Source organism: Bison bison, unplaced genomic scaffold, assembly GCF_000754665.1.
Source record: "Bison bison bison isolate TAMUID 2011002044 unplaced genomic scaffold, Bison_UMD1.0 scf7180017864295, whole genome shotgun sequence".
In the NCBI taxonomy this organism is placed as follows: Eukaryota; Metazoa; Chordata; class Mammalia; order Artiodactyla; family Bovidae; genus Bison; species Bison bison.
Window position 1 is genome coordinate 8014401 of NW_011494867.1, and position 18941 is coordinate 8033341.

Below are 18941 nucleotides of genomic sequence, written 5' to 3' on the forward strand. Positions count from 1 at the left end.
GGTTGGGTCTCCTTGCAGTCCAAGGGACTTTCAAGAGTCCTCTCCAGCACCACAATTTAAAAGCATCAAGTCTTCGGCGCTCGGCTTTCTTTACAGTCCAACTCTCACATCCATACATGACTACTGGGAAAACCATAGCTTTGACTAGATGGACTTTTGTTGGTAAAGTAATGTCTCTGCTTTTTAATATGCTGTCTTAGTTGGTCATCACTTTCCTTCCAAGGAGTAAGCGTCTTTTAATTTCATGGCTGCAGTCACCATCTGCAGTGATTTTAGAGCCCAGAAAAATAAATAATTTGAGCACTAAGATAAAGTATTGGATTATAACCCAAAGTATAAAATTAATATTCCTGAGTCCATAAAGATAAAAATAAATTAATAAATGAGGGAAAAGAGACAAATCTCCCATGTACAAGAGTTCCAAATAATTTATGTAGGTATTAATACATAGAGGCTTCCTTCCGAAGAGTATAGTATGGAAGAGGGGGTGGATAAAGAGTAACTTCATAGCGGACAAATTTCCCCACTTTACTTCATCCAGGTGATCAAAGGCAACGTCAACATTCATGTCTTGTTGCTTGTTTGTCCTCTTAATACAATGTGATGAAAATGGCCCTGTATCTGTGATCTCCTTTCCCAAGCTCATAACCCCAGTCAGAACATAAGAAAAACATCAGACAAATTTCACCAGAGGGGCATCCTAAAATACACTTGACTGTGCGTGTGTGCAATATACTTGTGTGCTCAGTCGTGTTCAGCTCTCTGTGACCCCATGGACTGTAGCGACCCAGTCCCCTGTGTCCAGGGGATTTTCCAGGCAAGAATACTGGAGTGGGTTGCCATTTCCTTCTCCAAGGGAGACTTGGGTTCCATCCCTGAGTCGGGAGGATCCCCTAGAGAAGGGCATGGCAACCCACTGCAATATTCTTGTCTGGAGAATCCAGTGGACAAAGGAGCCTGGTGGGCTACAGTCCATGGGGTTGCAAAGAGTTGGACATGACGGAGCTACTAACACAGACTTTGTACAGCAGATACCAATACAACACTGTAAAGCAGTTATCCTCCAATTAAGCAAAAAAGCTCTAGCTAATTCCCAGGGGTTCACCACCCAACATCACTATCTTTTCAGAGTGCCAAAGTCAACACAGGTAGTGTCAGTGGTATAACTGTCAAGTGTTTTCTCTTCCTGGATTAGAAGCTGAGCCTTGTATGGCTCTCAGGGAATTATTAGGTACCTTACAGTTTTATTATGTGTCTACCATTTTATTGCACCTTAATCTATTTTATAGGGACCAGGCAGGGTCAACATGAGGGTGGCAATCTGGTGGAGTGCTTAAATTTCAAACAAGGGTGGGGAAAGTCTTTTCCTCCCTAGTTTTCCACGGTTTTACAGATAAATAATTCTAGACCCAGATGACCTTTGTAAGTGGGACAAAGTGTGGCAGGTATGTTGGGTTCAAAAGGCTGCAGAGGTGGGGCGGGTCACAGTGGTGAAGGCAGTGGGCGATAGAGGTGCGCATGTGCAATAGGAAGTGGGAACCCTGGACCTGAGAGCGTGGGGGGAGGGGAGTCGGGGGACGGGGGAGGGCGGTGGGGACGGTGGACAGGGAGTGGCAGGGGGCAGCTTTGGGATCCTCAGCTTCAGCACACGAGTTCCTCGTAAGAACGCAGGCCCACAGTTGGCCTATATTCTGGTTAATCAAGAGAAACCACCGATCTGGGTTTTCAGGTGGCATTCTTGGATTTTAGCCTTTGTTTAAATTTTTAAGAAATACACTGTATGGGCCAAGCAAAACACATATTCAGATAGTGTCCTCTTATTTGATACACAACAGGTCCTCCATTTGTGTTTGTCTATACCACTCAGTTCAGTTCAGTCACTCAGTCGTGTCCGACTCTTTGCGACCCCATGAACTGCAGGCACGCCAGGCCTCTGTCCATCACCAACTCCCAGAGTCTACCCAAACCCATGTCCATGGAGTCGGTGATGCCATCCAACCATCTCATCCTGTGTCATCCCCTTCTCCTCCTGCCCTCAATCTTTCCCAGCATCAGGGTCTTCTCAAATGAGTCAGCTCTTCCCATTATGTGGCCAAAGTATCGGAGTTTCAGCTTCAACATCAGTCCTTCCAATGAAGAGAAGTGAAAGTCCACTATGAGAATGGGCCCTGGCACCTCTGAAGAGGCCCAGCCCCTGAGAAGCTCTGTTTTAAGCTGCTGTTGTTCAAAGATATTGACAAAGGGGAGACTTCGAGGAGCTTTAGGGAAGGAGAGTCTAGGAGAGATGAGACCGCTGGCAGAAAGCACAGTACTTGGCCAATTCATTATTGTGGTTAGAATGTCTGTGATGATCTTCTGAGATAAGAACTCAAAATCCTTTTGGTTCTAGGAACCAGAAGTAGCCAATGAAAGGAGTAGCATGGGTTTAAAGCAAACAGAAACGCAGTTGCTATTTATTTAACACCTGGGTAGCAACTGCCATGTGGCAGGCTCTGTTGCAATTACTCTGGTATATAAAATCATTTAATCTTTCGGACAATCTTATGAGGCAGGTCCTAGTATCATCTCACTTTATAGATAAGGAAACTGAGGCACAGAGAGGTAAATTGACTGGCCAAAGTCACACAGCTTGAAAGTAGCAGAGCCAGGATTTGGACCCAGGGATCCTGGCTCCAAAATCCAGGCTCCAATCATGTTTTTCTTTGCTGCATTTTCATGGGGAGAATTTTATCTAGTAGTGAAAAATGATGACTTATGGTTTTGCAGACTGTGGAAATAGCTAAAACTGGTTTCAGTTCAGTCACTCAGTCGTGTCCGACTCTTTGCGACCCCATGAATCGCAGCACGCCAGTCCTCCCTGTCCGTCACCAACACCCGGAGTTCACCCAAACCCATGTCCATCGAGTTAGTGATGCCATCCAACCATCTCATCCTCTGTTGTCCCCTTCTCCTCCTGCCTTCAATCTTTCCCAGCATTGGGGGCTTTTCACATGGGTCAGCTCTTCACATCAGGTGGCCAAAGTATTGGCATTTCAGCTTCAACATCAGTCCCTCCAATGAACACCCAGGACTGATCTCCTTTAGAATGGACTGGTTGGGTCTCCTTGCAGTCCAAGGGACTTTCAAGAGTCCTCTCCAGCACCACAATTTAAAAGCATCAATTCTTCGGCGCTCAGCTTCCTTTATAGTCCAACTCTCACATCCATACATGACCACTGGAAAAACCATAAGCCTTGACTAGACGGACCTTTGTTGGTAAAGTAATGTCTCTGCTTTTTAATATGCTGTCTTAGTTGGTCATCACTTTCCTTCCAAGGAGTAAGTGTCTTTTAATTTCATGGCTGCAGTCACCATCTGCAGTGATTTTAGAGCCCAGAAAAATAAAGTCAGCCACTGTTTCCCCATCTATTTGCCATGAAGTGATGGGACTGGATGCCATGATCTTAGTTTTCTGAATGTTGAACTTTAAGCCAAGTTTTTCATTCTCCTCTTTCACTTTCATCAAGAGGCTCTTTAGTTCTTCTTTGCTTTTTGCCATAAGGGTGGTGTCATCCGCATATCTATAATACTAATTTAAAAATTAGTTGTCAAATCACATGTGTACTATAATTATAGTTGTTAAAGAACAGTGTATAGGAAAAAAAGACTAGAAGAAAAAGCAAGAAAGTTATAAAACTTATGCTAGATTGGTGGTGTTATGGGTAACTTCTTTTGTTTATCCTGATGTTGCTCTTAAAGTTTTATTACTTATATGATGTTTTAATACTGTCTAGAAAAAATTGGTAGCTCAGGGGTAAAGAATCTACCTGCCAATGCAGATGTGGGTTTGACTCCTGAGAGGAGATACCCTGCAGAAGGAAATGGTAACCCACTTCTGTATTCTTGCCGTGGACAAAGGAGCCCGGCAGGAGCCTCCCAGTCCACGGGGTTGCAAAGAGCCGGACACAACTGAGTGACTAAACAATAACAACAACAACAAATAAATCATTTACAGTGTTGCAAATTCTTCCTTCTTCATCCTTTTCTGAATGCAGCTTCAGAGGAACCAGCTTGTGTCCAAGAGCACATGCTGTTAGTCTTGACAGGCGTGTTTCATTCAGGGGACCTAGCCTTAAAGAACTCCAGAACTTGAGTTATTCACAACTTGCCGACGACTTGACCCAACAAATGATGAGCTATGTTTCTATTCACCAGCTCCATACGGCAATAGCATAAATCCACTTACAGTTAGCCCACCAGCTCAGAAACTATCATTCTTAACTCTTCTGAGTTAAAGTGATTCACATTTCCGTTTTTCACACAAATTGAGAGACTTTATTAATATTTTAGAATAAATCATAATTTCACATTCACTCCAGTTTTGCAAAAATGAGACTCTAGTACTTGTTGCTTGCTCCAAGCTGATGATTTTCCAGGCCACTAGAGACAGAATGATCTCAAAGGGCATAGCTTAAAACCACCCCCAGCAATTCCTACACCCTCTCTTGGGGTAGGCATCCAACTCCACAGGTGTTTGTTAGGACTTAGAGGCTAGGAACCCTCGATACTAGTGACATAAGACTCTCTGCGTTTTTAAGGCATTAAGGCCAGTGGCCTCTTAAATGCCCATTTAGCCAACACATGCTTTTTTGTGTGTAATTTTTTGGCTGTGCTGTGTAGCATGTTGGATCTTAGTTCCGCCACCAGGGATTGAAGTCTCTCTCCCTGGATTGGAAGTGGACAGTCTTAACCACTGGACTGCTGGAGAAGTCCCCAACACACGCCTTTTATTGATCAGCTACTATATGCTAGGCCCTGTGCTCTGGAAGAATAGAATATTTTATATTCCAGATGTTTATTTATCAACCCCTGCCTGGGTTTCAACCTACCTCTGCCATGTCCAGCTAAATGACTTAACCCTTCTGTGTTTCAGTTTCCTCCTCTGTAGAGTGATGATAGTAAAATGACTTATCTCCCAGGGTGGGTGGAGTTAATATGTGTGAAGCTGGATGGGTCTTGGTAAGCATTCGAGTCACACTAGGTTTGATAATTTTCAGAGGCTGGTGGTTTAGTTGCTCGGTTGGCTGCAACTCTTTATGACCCCATGGACTGTAGCCCACCAGGCTCCTCTGTCATGGGATTTTCCAGGCAAGAATACTGGAGCAGGTTGCCATTTCCTTCTCCAGGGGATCATCCTGACCCAGGGATTGAACCTGAGTCTCCTGCATTGCAGGAGAATTCTTTACCAACTGAGCTACTGATGGGTAGGTTATGAAACATTTTGCCTTTCCACAAAGTGCTAGTTGCTCAGTTGTGTCTGACTCTTTGTGTCTAAGCTCATGGACTGTAACTTACCAGGTTCCTCTGTCCATGGAATTCTTCAGGCAAGAATACTGGAGTGGGTTGCCATTCCCTTCTCCAGGGGATCTTCCTAACCCAGGGATTAAACCTGGGTCTCCTGTATTGCAGGCAGATTCTTTATCAGGGAGCCACGAGGGAAAGTAGCTTTCACAAAGGCCCCTGCCTTGTCTTTGGGTTTCTGGAGTGCACAAGGGTTACTCTATCTTGACAGGGAGTGGCTCTCCAGCCACCTACATTCTCAAGGCCCTCTAGCCCCTGCCTGGCCCTAAGACACCAGGGTTAGCATAGCCTGATCGTTCACACAGCAGATCAGAAATGATGTCTGGGTTAGAGCCACAATACTGGTAACAGTCACATATGATATGCTGGGCTTTGTGCAGAACATTCTCTGTCTTGTTGACTTCCAAGATCAGCCTAGGAGGGAGGAACCGTTATAACCCCACTTCCCAGATGAATAAGTGGAGGCTCTGTACTACTTTATGTAATGTTACCCAAGGCTCAGACATGGCAGAGGCAGAATCAAGCAGGCAGAGTCTTAACCAAGATGTTTAGCTATCAGTAGAGGTGAACTTCCTATCTACCAAGATCATGCATGTAAACACCTGAAATTCAGGAAGAATGTCATGTACCTAGTATTATTTTTTTTAAAAGATCTATTATAGTAATTCCAGGCATTGTTAAGCACATCACAAATCATAACTGATGTAGGCACTGTTATCAAGTCCATTTTAGAGATGAGGAAGCTGAGGCACAGAGAGGTTAAATAACTCAAGCAGGGTTGCAGAGGTGGGGGGCCAAGTTCACAACCAAGCCCAATTTACCTTGATTCGTGGACCTAACATTCTAGGTTCCTAGGCAGTATTACTCTTGCCTGGAAAATCTCATGGATGGAGGAGCCTGGTGGGCTGCAGTCCATGGGGTCGCTAAGAGTCGGGCACGACTAGGCGACTTTACTTTCACTTTTCACTTTCATGCATTGGAGAAGGAAATGGCAACCCACTCCAGTATTCTTGCCTGGAGAATCCCAGGGACAGAGGAGCCTAGTGGGCTGCCGCCTATGGGGTCACACAGAGTTGGACACGACTGAAGTGACTTAGCAGCAGCAGCAGGCAGTATTATTCTTTATACCATTGGACTTTACTTTCACCACCAGTTCAGTTCAGTTCAGTCACTCAGTCATGTCTGAGTCTTTGTGATCCCATGGACTGCAGCACACCAGGCCTCCCTGCCAACTCCCAGAGTTTGCTCAAACTCATGTCCATTGAGTGGGTGATGCCATCCAACCATCTCATCCTCTGTCATCTCCTTCTCCTCCTTCCTTCAATCTTTCTCAGCATCAGGGTCTTTTCCAATGACTCAGTTCTTTGCATCACGTGGCCAAAGTATTGGCGTTTCAGCTTCAGCATCAGTCCTTCCAATGAATATTCAGGACTGATTTGCTTAAGGATTGACTGGTTGGATCTCCTTGCAGTCAAGGGACTCTCAAGAGTCTTCTCCAACACCACAGTTCAAAAGCGTCAATTCTCTGGTGCTCATCTTTCTTTATAATCCAGTTCTCACACCCATACATGACGACTGGAAAAACCATAGCTTTGACTACCGGACCTTTGTCAGCAAAGTAATGTCTCTGCTTTTCAATGTGCTATCTAGGGTTGGTGTAACTTTTCTTCCAAGGACCAAGTGTCTTTTGATTTCAAGGTTGCAGTCACCATCTGCAGTGATTTTGGAGCTCCCCCAAATAAACTCTCTCATTGTTTCTATTGTTTCCCCATCTATTTACCATGAAGTGATGGGACTGGATGCCATGACCATAGTTTTCTGAAAGTTGAGTTTTGAGTCCACTTTTTCACTCTCCTCTTTCACTTTCATCAAGAGGCTCTTTAGTTCACCACCAGACACACCACAACTGAGCATCATTTCCGCTTTGGCCCAGCCTCTTCATTCCTTCTGGGGCTATTAGTACTGGCCCTCCACTCTTCCCCAGTAGCGTATCAGACACCTTGGGTGTGCTTATCTTCCAGTGTCTTATCTGTTTGCCTTTTCATACTGTTCATGGGGTTCTTGCAATAAGAGTACTAGGTTGGTTTGCCATTTCCTCCTCCAGCGGACCACGTTTTGTCAGAACTCTTCATTATGACCCGTCCAACTTGGGTGGCCTTGCATGGCGTGGCCATAGCTTCACTGAGTTATGCAAGCCTCTTCACCATAACAAGACTGTGATCCATGAAGGGGTTTTAAAAATTAACTAATTAACCTTGGCTGCATCAGGTCTTAGTTGAGGCATGTGGGAGGTTCACTGTGTCATAGAGGATCTTTTGCTGCAGTGCACAGATTCTCTAGTTGTGGCCCAAGGGCTTTGTGGTCCTGCAATATGTGGAATCTTAGTTCCCTGACCGGGGATTGAACCTGCAACTCTTGCATTGCAAGATGTATTCTTAACCACTGGATCACTAGGGAAGTCCCTCCGGGGAGGTGTTGTTAGCTTTAAAGTCAGATATCTTTTCTAATCACTTGCATATTGATCCTTGAGTTGATTGTTGGTGTGCTCTCTGATTTCCTGAACTTTCTGATTTTTAGGGGCATGCCTGACTGTAGCCCCCAGATGCTGACAAGGCAGTTCTTTCAGGGTTTACAGGACAGACCACCTGGCACAGCCAATGTGAATATGATCTCTTATCTTTAGAGCTGTAGAGACTTAGTAATTGTTACACATTTATTCTGGTATGGCTCAAAGGGTGAGTTTATGTCCACGATGTCTTCATCTTAAAATTTCAGATATCTCTATTTTGTACTTGTAGGTATAAACCAAATTTCTACAGCCCATAATACACTCCAAGTGGGTGGGGTAGACTCGAATCTCAAATTCTGAGATTTTGCCCCTATCCCCACGCTTTGCTGATGCCCAGCCGTGTGTTGCAGGAAGTGGGGGCCCCACCCCCTAACGTCAGGGGCTGGAAGTGAACCGTTGTTGGGGCACAGGGTGTGGACGAAGACCACAGTTGGGAAAGCGTGTCTCAGCTGAGCACTTTGGATTAGTCTCCTTAATTTCCAACATGGAAGAAACTTACATCAATACTCTGAATCCTGAAAAGCTGTTATGATGCCCTTATGATAAAAACCACCAGATCAGAGCCTGCAGGTTTCCTTATCAGTTTATCAAGTGCAGAAAGAATCATCTTGATGTCGCAAACTGACGACTTGTCCCTTCAATGCTCGCCGTCAGGTTCCTTGGGCTGAAATCAGTCATCACATCTCAAGCTGTGATGACAACAGCTGTATTGAGCAGGGTGTAGTCAACCAAAGCAGGAACCTTGGGCAAGAGACTGGCTGAGAGCACAAGGCAGTGCCCTCCTTGCCTAAGACTGGGATAAAGGTTTGTGGGGACAGACCAGCACCCTGTTTGTCTGGGGTACGGCCAACTTCTGTGGCACTGCAAGCAACATTGGAGAAGGCAATGGCACCCCACTCCAGTACTCTTGCCTGGAAAATCCCATGGACGGAGGAGCCTGGTGGGCTGCAGTCCATGGGGTCTCTAAGAGTCGAACACAACTGAGTGACTTCACTTTCACTTTTCACTTTCATGCATTGGAGAAGGAAATGGCAACCCACTCCAGTGTTCTTGCCTGGAGAATCCCGGGGACGGCGGAGCCTGGTGGGCTACCGTCTATGGGGTCACACAGAGTCCAACACGACTGAAGTGACTTAGCAGCAGCAGCAAGCAACATAGGAACAGAAGAGTAACCTGGCTTCAGGCATGCACGTTCCCAAGTCTCTGCCATATGTTCTGCCATGGAAAAACAATGGAACAATAGTAACAATATTCACAGTAACAATAGTTAATCAGTTGTCAGACCCTGGAAGACTCTTGCTTCTTCCTGCTACAGTAGGTTCTTCACTTTTTTCTCCTAAGCTAATTATAGAAGGATAAACTGTGACTTTCACACTGACAAGTACTTCTCCCCGCCACTCTGAGTCCTTACTCATTTGATGCAAGAAAGAAGCCTGGTGCTCAGAAGAACTGTTTCAAATAAACCATCATTGTAGATAGCTTGATAATTTGGTTAAGTGCCTGCATCCCAAGATCAGAATTCATATCCCGTTCCACATTAATTAAACAGAATTATCTAAATTTACCTTAAGTTCAGTTCATTTCGGTCACTCAGTCGTGTCTGATTCTTTGCGACCCCATGGACTGCAGCATGCCAGGCCTCCCTGTCCATCACCAACTTCCAGAGCTTGCTCACACTCACGTCTATTGAGTTGGTGATGCCTTCCAACTGTCTTATCCTCTGTCATCCCCTTCTCCTCCTGCCTTCAGTCTTTCCCAGCATCAGGGTCTTTTCCAGTTCTTCACATCAGATGGCCAAAGTATTGGAGTTTCAGCATCAGTCCTTCCAATGAATATTCAGGACTGAATTCCTTTAGGATAGACTGCTTGGATCTCCTTGCAGTCCAAGGGACTCTCAAGAATCTTCTCCAACACCACAATTCAAAAGCATCAATTCTTCAGGGCTCAGCTTTCTTTATAGTCCAACTTTCACACCCATACAAGACTAGTGGAAAAACCATAGCTTTGACTAGATGGACCTTTGTTGGCAAAGTAATGTCTCTGCTTTTTAATGTGTTGTCTAACTTGGTCATAGCTTTTCTTCCAAGGAGCAAACATCTTTTAATTTCATGGCTGCAGTCATCATCTGCAGTGATTTTGGAGCCCCCCAAAATAAAGTCTCTCACTATTTCCATTGTTTCCCCATCTAGTTGCCATGAAGTGATGGGACCAGATGTCATGAACTTAGTTTTTTGAATGTTGAGTTTTAAGCCAACTTTTTCACTCCTTTTTCACTTTAATCAAGAGGTTCTTTAGTTCTTGTTCACTTTCTGCCATAAGGGTGGTATCATCTGCATATCTGAGGTTATTGATATTTATCTGGGCAATCTTGATTCCAGCTTGTGCTTCATCCAGCCCAGTGTTTCTCATGATGTATGTATGTATGTATTCTATGCATGTAAATTAAATAAGCAGGGTGACAATGTACAGCTTTGATGTACTCCTTTCCCTATTTGGAACCAATCCATTGTTCCATGTCCAGTTCTAACTGTTGCTTCTTGACCTGCATACAGATTTCTCAGGAGGCAGGTCAGGTGGTCTGGTATTCCCATCTTTTAAACAATTTTCCACAGTTTGTTGTGATCCACACAAAGACTTTGGTGTAGTCAATAAAGCAGAAGTAGATGGTTTTCTGGAACTCTCTTGCTTTTTCTATGATCCAACAGATGTTGGAAATTTGATCTTTGGTTCCTCTGCCTTTTCTAAATCCAGCTTGAACATCTGGAAGTTCACAGTTCACGTATTGCTGAAGCCTGGCTTGGAGAATTTTGAGCATTACTTTACTAGCATGTGAGATGAGTGCAATTGTGCGGTAGTTTGAGCATTCTTTGGCATTCCCTTTCTTTGGGATTGGAATGAAAACTGACCTTTTCCAGTCCTGTGGCTACTGCTGAGTTTTCCAAATTTGCTGGCATGTTGAGTGCAATGCTTTCACAGCATCATCTTTCAGGATTTGAAATAGCTCAACTGGAATTCCATCACCTCCACTAGCTTTGTTTGTAGTGATGCTTCACTACAAAGTAAGGCCCACTTAACTTCACATTCCAGGATGTCTGGCTCTAGGTGAGTGATCACACCATTGTGATTACCTGGGTAGTGAAGATCTTTTTTGTATAGTTCTGTATATTCTTGCCACCTCTTCTTAATATCTTCTGCTTATGTTAGGTCCATACCATTTCTGTCCTTTATTGTGCCCATGTTTGCATGAAGTGTCCCCTTGGCATCTCTAATTTTTCTGAAAAAATCTCTAGTCTTTCCCATTCTATTATTTTTCTCTATTTCTTTGCATTGATCACTGAGGAAAGCTTTCTTATCTCTCCTTGCTATTCTTTGGAACTCTGCATTCAAATGGGTATATCTTTCCTTTTCTTCTTTGCTTTTAGCTTCTCTTCTTTTCTCAGCGTCTGTAAGGCCTCCACAGACAACCATTTTGTCTTTTTGCATTTCTTTTTCTTGGGGATAGTCTTGATCACTGCCTCCTGTACAATGTCATGACCCTCTGTCCATAGTTCTTCAGGCATTCTGTCTATCAGATCTAATCCCTTGAATCTATTTCTCACTTCCACTGTGTAATTGTAAGGGATGTGATTTAGATCATACCTGAATGGTCTAGTGGTTTTCCCTACTTTCTTCAATTTAAGTCTGAAGTTTGCAATAAGGAATTCATGATCTGATCCAGTCAGCTCCCGGTCTTATTTTTGCTGACTGTATAGAGCATCTCCATCTTTGGCTGCAAAGAATATCAATTTGATTTCGGTATTGACCATCTGGTGATGTCCATCTGTAGAGTCTTCTCTTGTGTTGTTGGAAGATGGTGTTTGATATGACCAGTGGATTCTCTTGACAAAATTGTGTTAGCCTTTGACCTGCTTCATTTTGTACTCCAAGGCCAAATTTGCCCATTACTCCAGGTGTTTCTTGACTTCCTACTTTTGCATTCCAGTACCCTATAATGAAAAGGACATCTTTTTTTGATGACTATAACTCAGATGACCATTATATCTATTACTGTGGGCAAGAATCCCTTAGAAGAAATGGAGTAGCCATTGTAGTCAACAGAAGAGTCCGAAATGCAGTACTTGGATGCAATCTCAAAAATGACAGAATGATCTCTGTTGGTTTCCAAGGCAAACCATTCAATATCATGGTAATCTAAGTCTATGCCCCAACCAGTAATGCTGAAGAAGCTGAAGTTCAACAGTTCTATCAAGACCTACAACACCTTCTAGAACTAATACCCAAAAAGTTACCTTAAAGGACCCAACTAAAGCAAGCAAGCAATTTGGATTGGAAAAAGTAACTGTGTATTTGTGTTCTCTGAAGCACACGGGCCAAATTCCTTCTAGCATTTACAGAAATGGACCGTTTCTGATTAGTGAAAAAAAAATTCTGAGATTAGACATATGTTTTGCATATGATCTTATCCTCTGGTTTCACAAAGCAATGCCCTTAGGGATTTCTATCTGGTTTCTGTTGCAGGCATCTTCCCAGGGTTCAGTGGTTTGGGAGAAGGCCATGGCTAGGGGCAAGCTTTCAAGGAGGTGAGAAGGGCAGGTGGCTAGGAGTCTTCATCTTTCATAATTCATAAGGAATTGGACCCTGTAGGTAGCCCCTTCTATTGTCCTCGGTCCACTTTGAAGCAGGACCTGACATTTTGTTATAGCTTTAAAAAGAAAAACCAACTCCAACTTGTTAGTTTGTAATGAAAATTTTACTGAAGACTGTATGGAGGTTATTACAGCAAACACTACACGTAGAGATGAGTGAAAAAGCTTCTGTCAGATGTCTTTTTCTCTGCTACATTCTTTGACCACCTGGACCCCTTCCCTTCATCAGCATTTCTCTTTCCATTTATGTCCCCACCTCAAATTCTTCCTCATCTCCTTTTTTTTAATAAAGAGAAATTTGTCTGTTGTGGCTTCTCTGCCCATTTTCCACTTAGCAAAGGAGAAAACTTCCTCAAGACCCACTCTCTACACAGAACATGGACCATCATAAACAGCATGCAGTGAGTTTTTCTTCAATAATTTCTCCTGCCATTTTAGTCTGAGCCCATTTTGTATTGCTTTGGCCCCTTGCAGGTTGTGATTCTGGGTTTGGCCATGGTTTGGCCAAGTATCTGGACGAGCTGGGCTTCACTGTATTTGCCGGAGTTCTGGATGAACAGGGGTCTGGAGCAGAGGAATTACGAAGAACCTGCTCCAAGAATCTCTCTGTGCTCCAGCTGAACATCACCAACACGCAGGAGATAAAAGCGGCCTACAGCAAAGTGAAGGAGAAGCTGCAGAACAAAGGTACTGCCTTCAGCTACCTGTGCCCTCGACTGCCCTCCATCCTCCTTGCAAATGACCAGCACTGGTTCTAGCCTCTAATTACCACTTCCCTCTAGTCTCAGATGGCATCTGGAGACACCTGCACTGAGCCCCTGCCCCTTGCTGGGGCCTCTTGCAGATATGAAGACATTGGGAAGGAGTCAGGCATGGTCCTTCCTCAGAACTTACAGAATTCTCCATCTCATTCCCTCCAACCTCTGCTCAGTCACTCTCCTGTTACTTGCTGCCCCTTCACATGTCTTTCCTCTTACTGATACTAACATGTATTAGACTTGAAGTAGCTTCATAATGGAGAAGGCAATGGCAACCCACTCCAGTGTTCTTGCCTGGAGAATCCCAGGGACTGGGGAGCCTGGTGGGCTGCCATCTCTGGGGTTGCACAGAGTCGGACACGACTGAAGCGACTTAGCAGTAGCAGCAGCAGCTTCATAATGGCTGTCTTTCTTAGCCCCTGCCTTTCTCTTCCTCTCCCTTCACAGCCAGGCTCTTTGGAACCCTGCTGCCCAGTTTTCACTTCTTGACACATCTCCCTAAATGGTCTAGCCACGGGGATCAGTCTGTATTATCTTGAACACCAAGCTCTTAACTTCTCTGCAGTGTTTGAATGTGTTGATTACCCTCCCCTCCTTGGGCTTTGGGGGTCTCCAGCCACATCTTGCCCTCTAAGTTCTCTGATCATTCTTTCTGCTTCTCTTATATGAACCTCCTTCCTCTGCCCACCATGCCAGGCCCCTAAGTGTGAGTGTTATTGAGGGCTCTGTCCCCAGACCCCACTCCAAGTTTCCTGGGCTATCCTGTTTCCCTTCCTACACCAGGAATTTTCACCTGGGAAGTGTCTTAAAATACCTATGTGTGAACCCAGGATGGGCTATGCAATTTAGGGGATGCAGTGCAAAATTGCAACTTTATGTGGGGCCCCTTGTTTACAAAATGTTTACAATGTTAAGGTAATGCCAGTGGAAAATTAAACCAAGCTTGAGATCTTTCTGAAGCACAGGTCACACGTCTGTGATTCCCACACAGCCTGGGGACTTTTCCCTAGCAGATTAAATCGGTATCTACAGACAGTAACTCAGCAGATCTTCGCAGCGAGGCTGGTACTGGTGCTCTCCTTTTGCTGGGAAGGTCCACTATAAAGAAGATCCCATTTGGGGGTCCCAGTATTAGCATATTTTAAAGCTCCTCCAGCAATGCTAATATTCTGCCAGAGCTGAGAAACACTGCCATTTAATCCAGTAATTTCTGAATCTGCGTTAACAACATAGCCCTCTTTTCAACATCAGGACCTATAGGCATACACAACTGGTTACCAGATATCCCGCCTCAATTTGTCAAAAACGGACCTCATTATTTTTTCCTCTGCTTCTAGTCTGCAAATCAGTTTCCCCTCCTGCATCCGACGACGGAGGCGCTGGCTCAGACACCGGCTGCGCTTAGTTGCTCAGTCATGTCTGACTCTGTGACCCCATGGACTGTAGCCGGCCAGTCTCCTCTGTCTAGGGGGATTCTCCAGGCAAGAATACTGGAGTGGGTTGCCATGCCCTCCTCCAGGGGATCTTCCCAATCCAGGGATCAAACCCAGGTATCCTGCAGGCGAATTCTTTACTGTCTGAGCCACCAGGGAAGCCCAGGCACTGCCACCTAATCAGTCATTCAAGCCAAACAAGCTGGGTTCACTTAGGCCTGCAGCTTACCCTTGATTTCTGCATCCTGTTGGTCCTGAGTCCTGTCAATTCTATGTCCTAGATCTTTATCATCCCGCCCCTTCCTATTATCCCTGGGGAGCTATGGTTTAACTGGGACCCTCATCTCCCACCTGAGCTCTGTTTGTAATCGGATTTCCTTCCCCATTGCTTTCCAGATGGAGAGTGGTCTTTACAATGTGCACATCTTAGAGTATCATCCATCTCCTTTGATAAACTGAGCCTCCATGTCTTGGGCTCCTCCTATGAGCCAGGCGTATGCTTTGTCTCACTGAACAGTTCTGTGGTCCTCCATTCACCATCAAACACCTTCACAGGGATTCTAAGACCTTTCAGGAGAATAGCCCTTGCCAAAACCTTCATCTGCAATATCTGCTGTTCCACTCAGTAAATGATGAATGGTTTCCAGAATAGAATGTTCTAGTTCATGACTTTGTACCTTGAGCTTCCTCTTACCCAAACTTCCCTCTTGCCTCCACTTCATTTCTCTAGACTTTTGCCTTTGTCCAACCACACACTCTACAGGAGATCTAGCTCAAATGTAACAGTAATCCAGGCTACATCATTCACTTCCTCTTCTGGAAATTCACTCTTTACCCCTTGCATACACCCTCATTACTGCATTATTATACAAATATGTCCATCTCCCACTCCTCACCACAGGGTTTCTTAAGAACCAAAACTATGTTTCCATCAGGATTCTTTCAGATACAAGTGACATAACCAATTCAAAACTGCTAAAGCATAGTTCAGTTCAGATGTTAAGAAAGATTCATAGTTCAGTTCAGTCACTCAGTCCTTTCTGACTCCCTGTGACCCCATGAACCGCAGCATGCCAGGCCTCCCTGTCCATCACCAACTCTCAGAGTTTGCCAAACTCATGTCCATTGAGTCAGTGATGCCATCCAACCATCTCATCCTCTGTCATCCCCTTTTCCTCCTGCCTTCAATCTTTCCCAACATCAGGATCTTTTCAAATGAGTCAGCTCTTTGCGTAAAGGGAATGCATTGTGCTTACATAACTAAAAAGACCTGTTGGTTTCAGGCATGTCTGGATCCAGGCACTCAAGCAATGTCATCAGGATCCAGCCTCTCTTAATTAGCTTCACTTTCTCCTGTTATGGCTTCACTTGGGGGTTTTCCATGAAGGCCTCAAGGACTTCCTCCTTATGTCCTCTTCACAGCTGATCTACCCAGAAAAAAGAAACGAATATAGTTGTTTTCTAGAAAGGTAATTTTCCTGGCCTTGTCTTTTGCTGTCCCTTTTATTGACTTGATGGTGTCTTGTTAGGAGATATTCAATATACACCATCTAGAGAGGCCCAGCGGGACAGTATTGGCCACAATGAATGACAAAGTAGTACTTCTTGAAATGCTAATAACAGTGCCAGTGTCCTGGGATGAAAGGATCCAATCAGTACGCTTTCCAAGGTGTGAGCATTTGGAAAACACTTTACATGCTGTTTGGGGGCCTGCATTCTGGAGAACAGTCCTTACTGAGGCAGAGTTACCAATATACCAATTCAACACCAATACAGAATTTCCTGTTCTTGCGGTCTCTCTCGACTTCAGCCTCTCAAGTCAAACAGAAAGTGGAGCGGTAGAACAGGTTCATTTAAAATCACAAAGAAGGATGTTTGCTAAAGAACCCTCTGGGCCACGTGGATAAACCAGAAAACCTCAGCTCCTGTAAGAGGGCCAGCAACTGTGCGGTGTCCCTACATAGCAGATTTTAAAATTAGCATGAACATATTGTTCATTATTGCCTGTGTGTTCATTATTGCCTGGTGTCTGTGTACTCAATCGTGTCTGACCCTTTGTAACCCCTATGGACTATCACCTGGCAGATTCCTTTGTGTGTGGGATTCTCCAGGTGGGAATACTGCAGTGGGTTGCTGCACCCTGCTCCAGGTGAATCTTTCTGACCCAGGGATTGAACCTGTGTCTCCTGTGTCTCTTGCATTGCAGGTGGATTCTTTTAACGTGAGCCATAGGGAATCCCTTTGTTCGTTATTAATATTAATTTTTAAAAAACTATTATGAAGCCCTACGGGTATAATAGGTTTATTGGCCAGATTAGAATTCTATGGCAGGAGTTGGCAAGATGTGGCCCTGCCTTTTTTTTTTTAACTATTTTATTTTGAAAAATAGTAGATTCACTCTTTGCCAAGCCTCCCCCAGTGTTAATATCTTGCATAACTGTAGTACAATATCAAAACCAGGAAATTGGCCCTGGTGTAATCCCCAGAGTTCATTCAGATTTCATCAGCTATACATGCAAGTGCATGTGTGTGTGTGTGTGTGTGTGCGCTTGCTTGCAATTTCATAATGTGTAGTTTTGTGCAATATCATCCCACTCAAAATACAGAACTGTTTCATCACCACCGGACCCATCACGTTACCTCTGAAGAGCCATATTCTCATCCTTAACCTGCTCTCTGTCTCTTTCAGTTCAGTTCAGTTCAGTCGCTCAGTCGTGTCCGACTCTTTGTAACCCCATGAATTGCAGCACGCCAGGCCTCCCTGTCCATCACCAACTCCCGGAGTTCACCCAGACTCATGTCTATCTCTTTAACTTTGTCATTTAAAGAGTGTTTTATAAAGATATATAGATTATTATATAAATCTGCCACCTGTTTTTGCATATCCTGTGAGCTCAGGATGGTGTTTATATTTTTAAATGGTTAAAAGAAATCAGAATAAGATTTTTTTGGACACACGAAAGTTATATGGGATACAAATGTCAATGTCCCTATTGTTTTATTGGAATGTAGCCACTCCTGTTCATTTACAGGTTGTCTGTGGCTGCTCACACTGTAATGGCAGAGTTCAGTGAGTAGGACTTGAATGTTAAAGCTTTTACTATCCAGCCTTTTACAGGATACGTTTGGCGGTCCATGTCATAGGGCATTCTCAAGCTGCCACCTGTATGTTTGACTGGTCAAAGGTATGCATCAGGCTGAGGCAATTAAAACCATCACTTGGAGGGATTAGCTGAAGGCATCCTCTCCTATCACCAGCCTCCTAATAGCTGTAGAGCCCTTACTGCATGCCAGGCATCCTCTCACTTACCGCTCCCAGTTATTACTGCCTGTAAATGTCAGACCACCAACTCAGCTGTGCAAGAAATGTAACTTGATTTTCTATAAGTCAACTCAATTTCTATCTTGAGCCATGTGGCAAAAACCATGTCAGTCGTTTGGAGCTTTCTCTCATTTCCCCAGGGTGGCATCCTAAATTCCTAGGGACGGGCCATTACATCTTTGATGGCCAGTGCTTCGTGCTGGACTCTGCTGAGACTCTGTCCAGTCCTCATGCAGGTTGGCTGCTACTTGCCTCTTTGAAGTTAGGGCTGGTGTCGACTGCCATTTCTGTGCCTCTCCGAGCATGGAGGCTCATTCTGCTCCTCTATATCCCAGGGGTTCTCACATGTGGGCGTGCATCTCACACTTGGGCACGTCATGTCACAATGCTGAGCTTCAACAGTAATTTCTGATCGTCAGTGTCTGAGCCAGCAGGTCTGAGATGGGGCTCCAGTATTTGCATGTCTAACAAGTTCCCAATTACTGCTGCTGGTCTGGACCACACCTTGAGAACCATTGGTCTGAACCCTGCAGTGGCTCAGGGAACTCAGAGAATCTGCTTCAGGTCTATCTAGCTGAACATGCCCCAGATCCTGTTGCCTCTGTTCCTCCCAGGTGACTCACTTGTGCTCCACACCCTCCTCCCCACAAAGCACGTGGAGCTTCTGTATTACCACTCTTCTGCCATTTAGGGCAATGACTCCGAAGCTTGGTTGTACACTGGAATCATCTATGTAGGGAATTTAAAAAATGGCTAATGCCGAGATCCTCTTTCTTTACTACCCCACAGTTGCTGCTCTAATTGGCTGCGGTATGGCCTGGGTGTCAGGGTTTTAAAAAGCTCCCCAGATGATTTTAATGTGCAGTCAAGGCT

General features: G+C 44.6%; 1 protein-coding gene and 1 pseudogene across 1 annotated transcript in view; both read left to right on the forward strand.

The window, feature by feature from the left end:
• The window catches only part of HSD17B2 (hydroxysteroid (17-beta) dehydrogenase 2), a 93386-nt gene that overhangs the window by 50502 nt on the left and 23943 nt on the right, over window positions 1-18941 (forward strand). Inside the window, exon 2 of the mRNA XM_010850806.1 lies at window positions 13030-13242. Within this exon, the coding sequence (XP_010849108.1) occupies window positions 13030-13242 (213 nt within the window). The remainder of the gene's footprint in view (window positions 1-13029; window positions 13243-18941) is intronic.
• Window positions 8394-12493, forward strand: LOC104996560 (annotated as a pseudogene).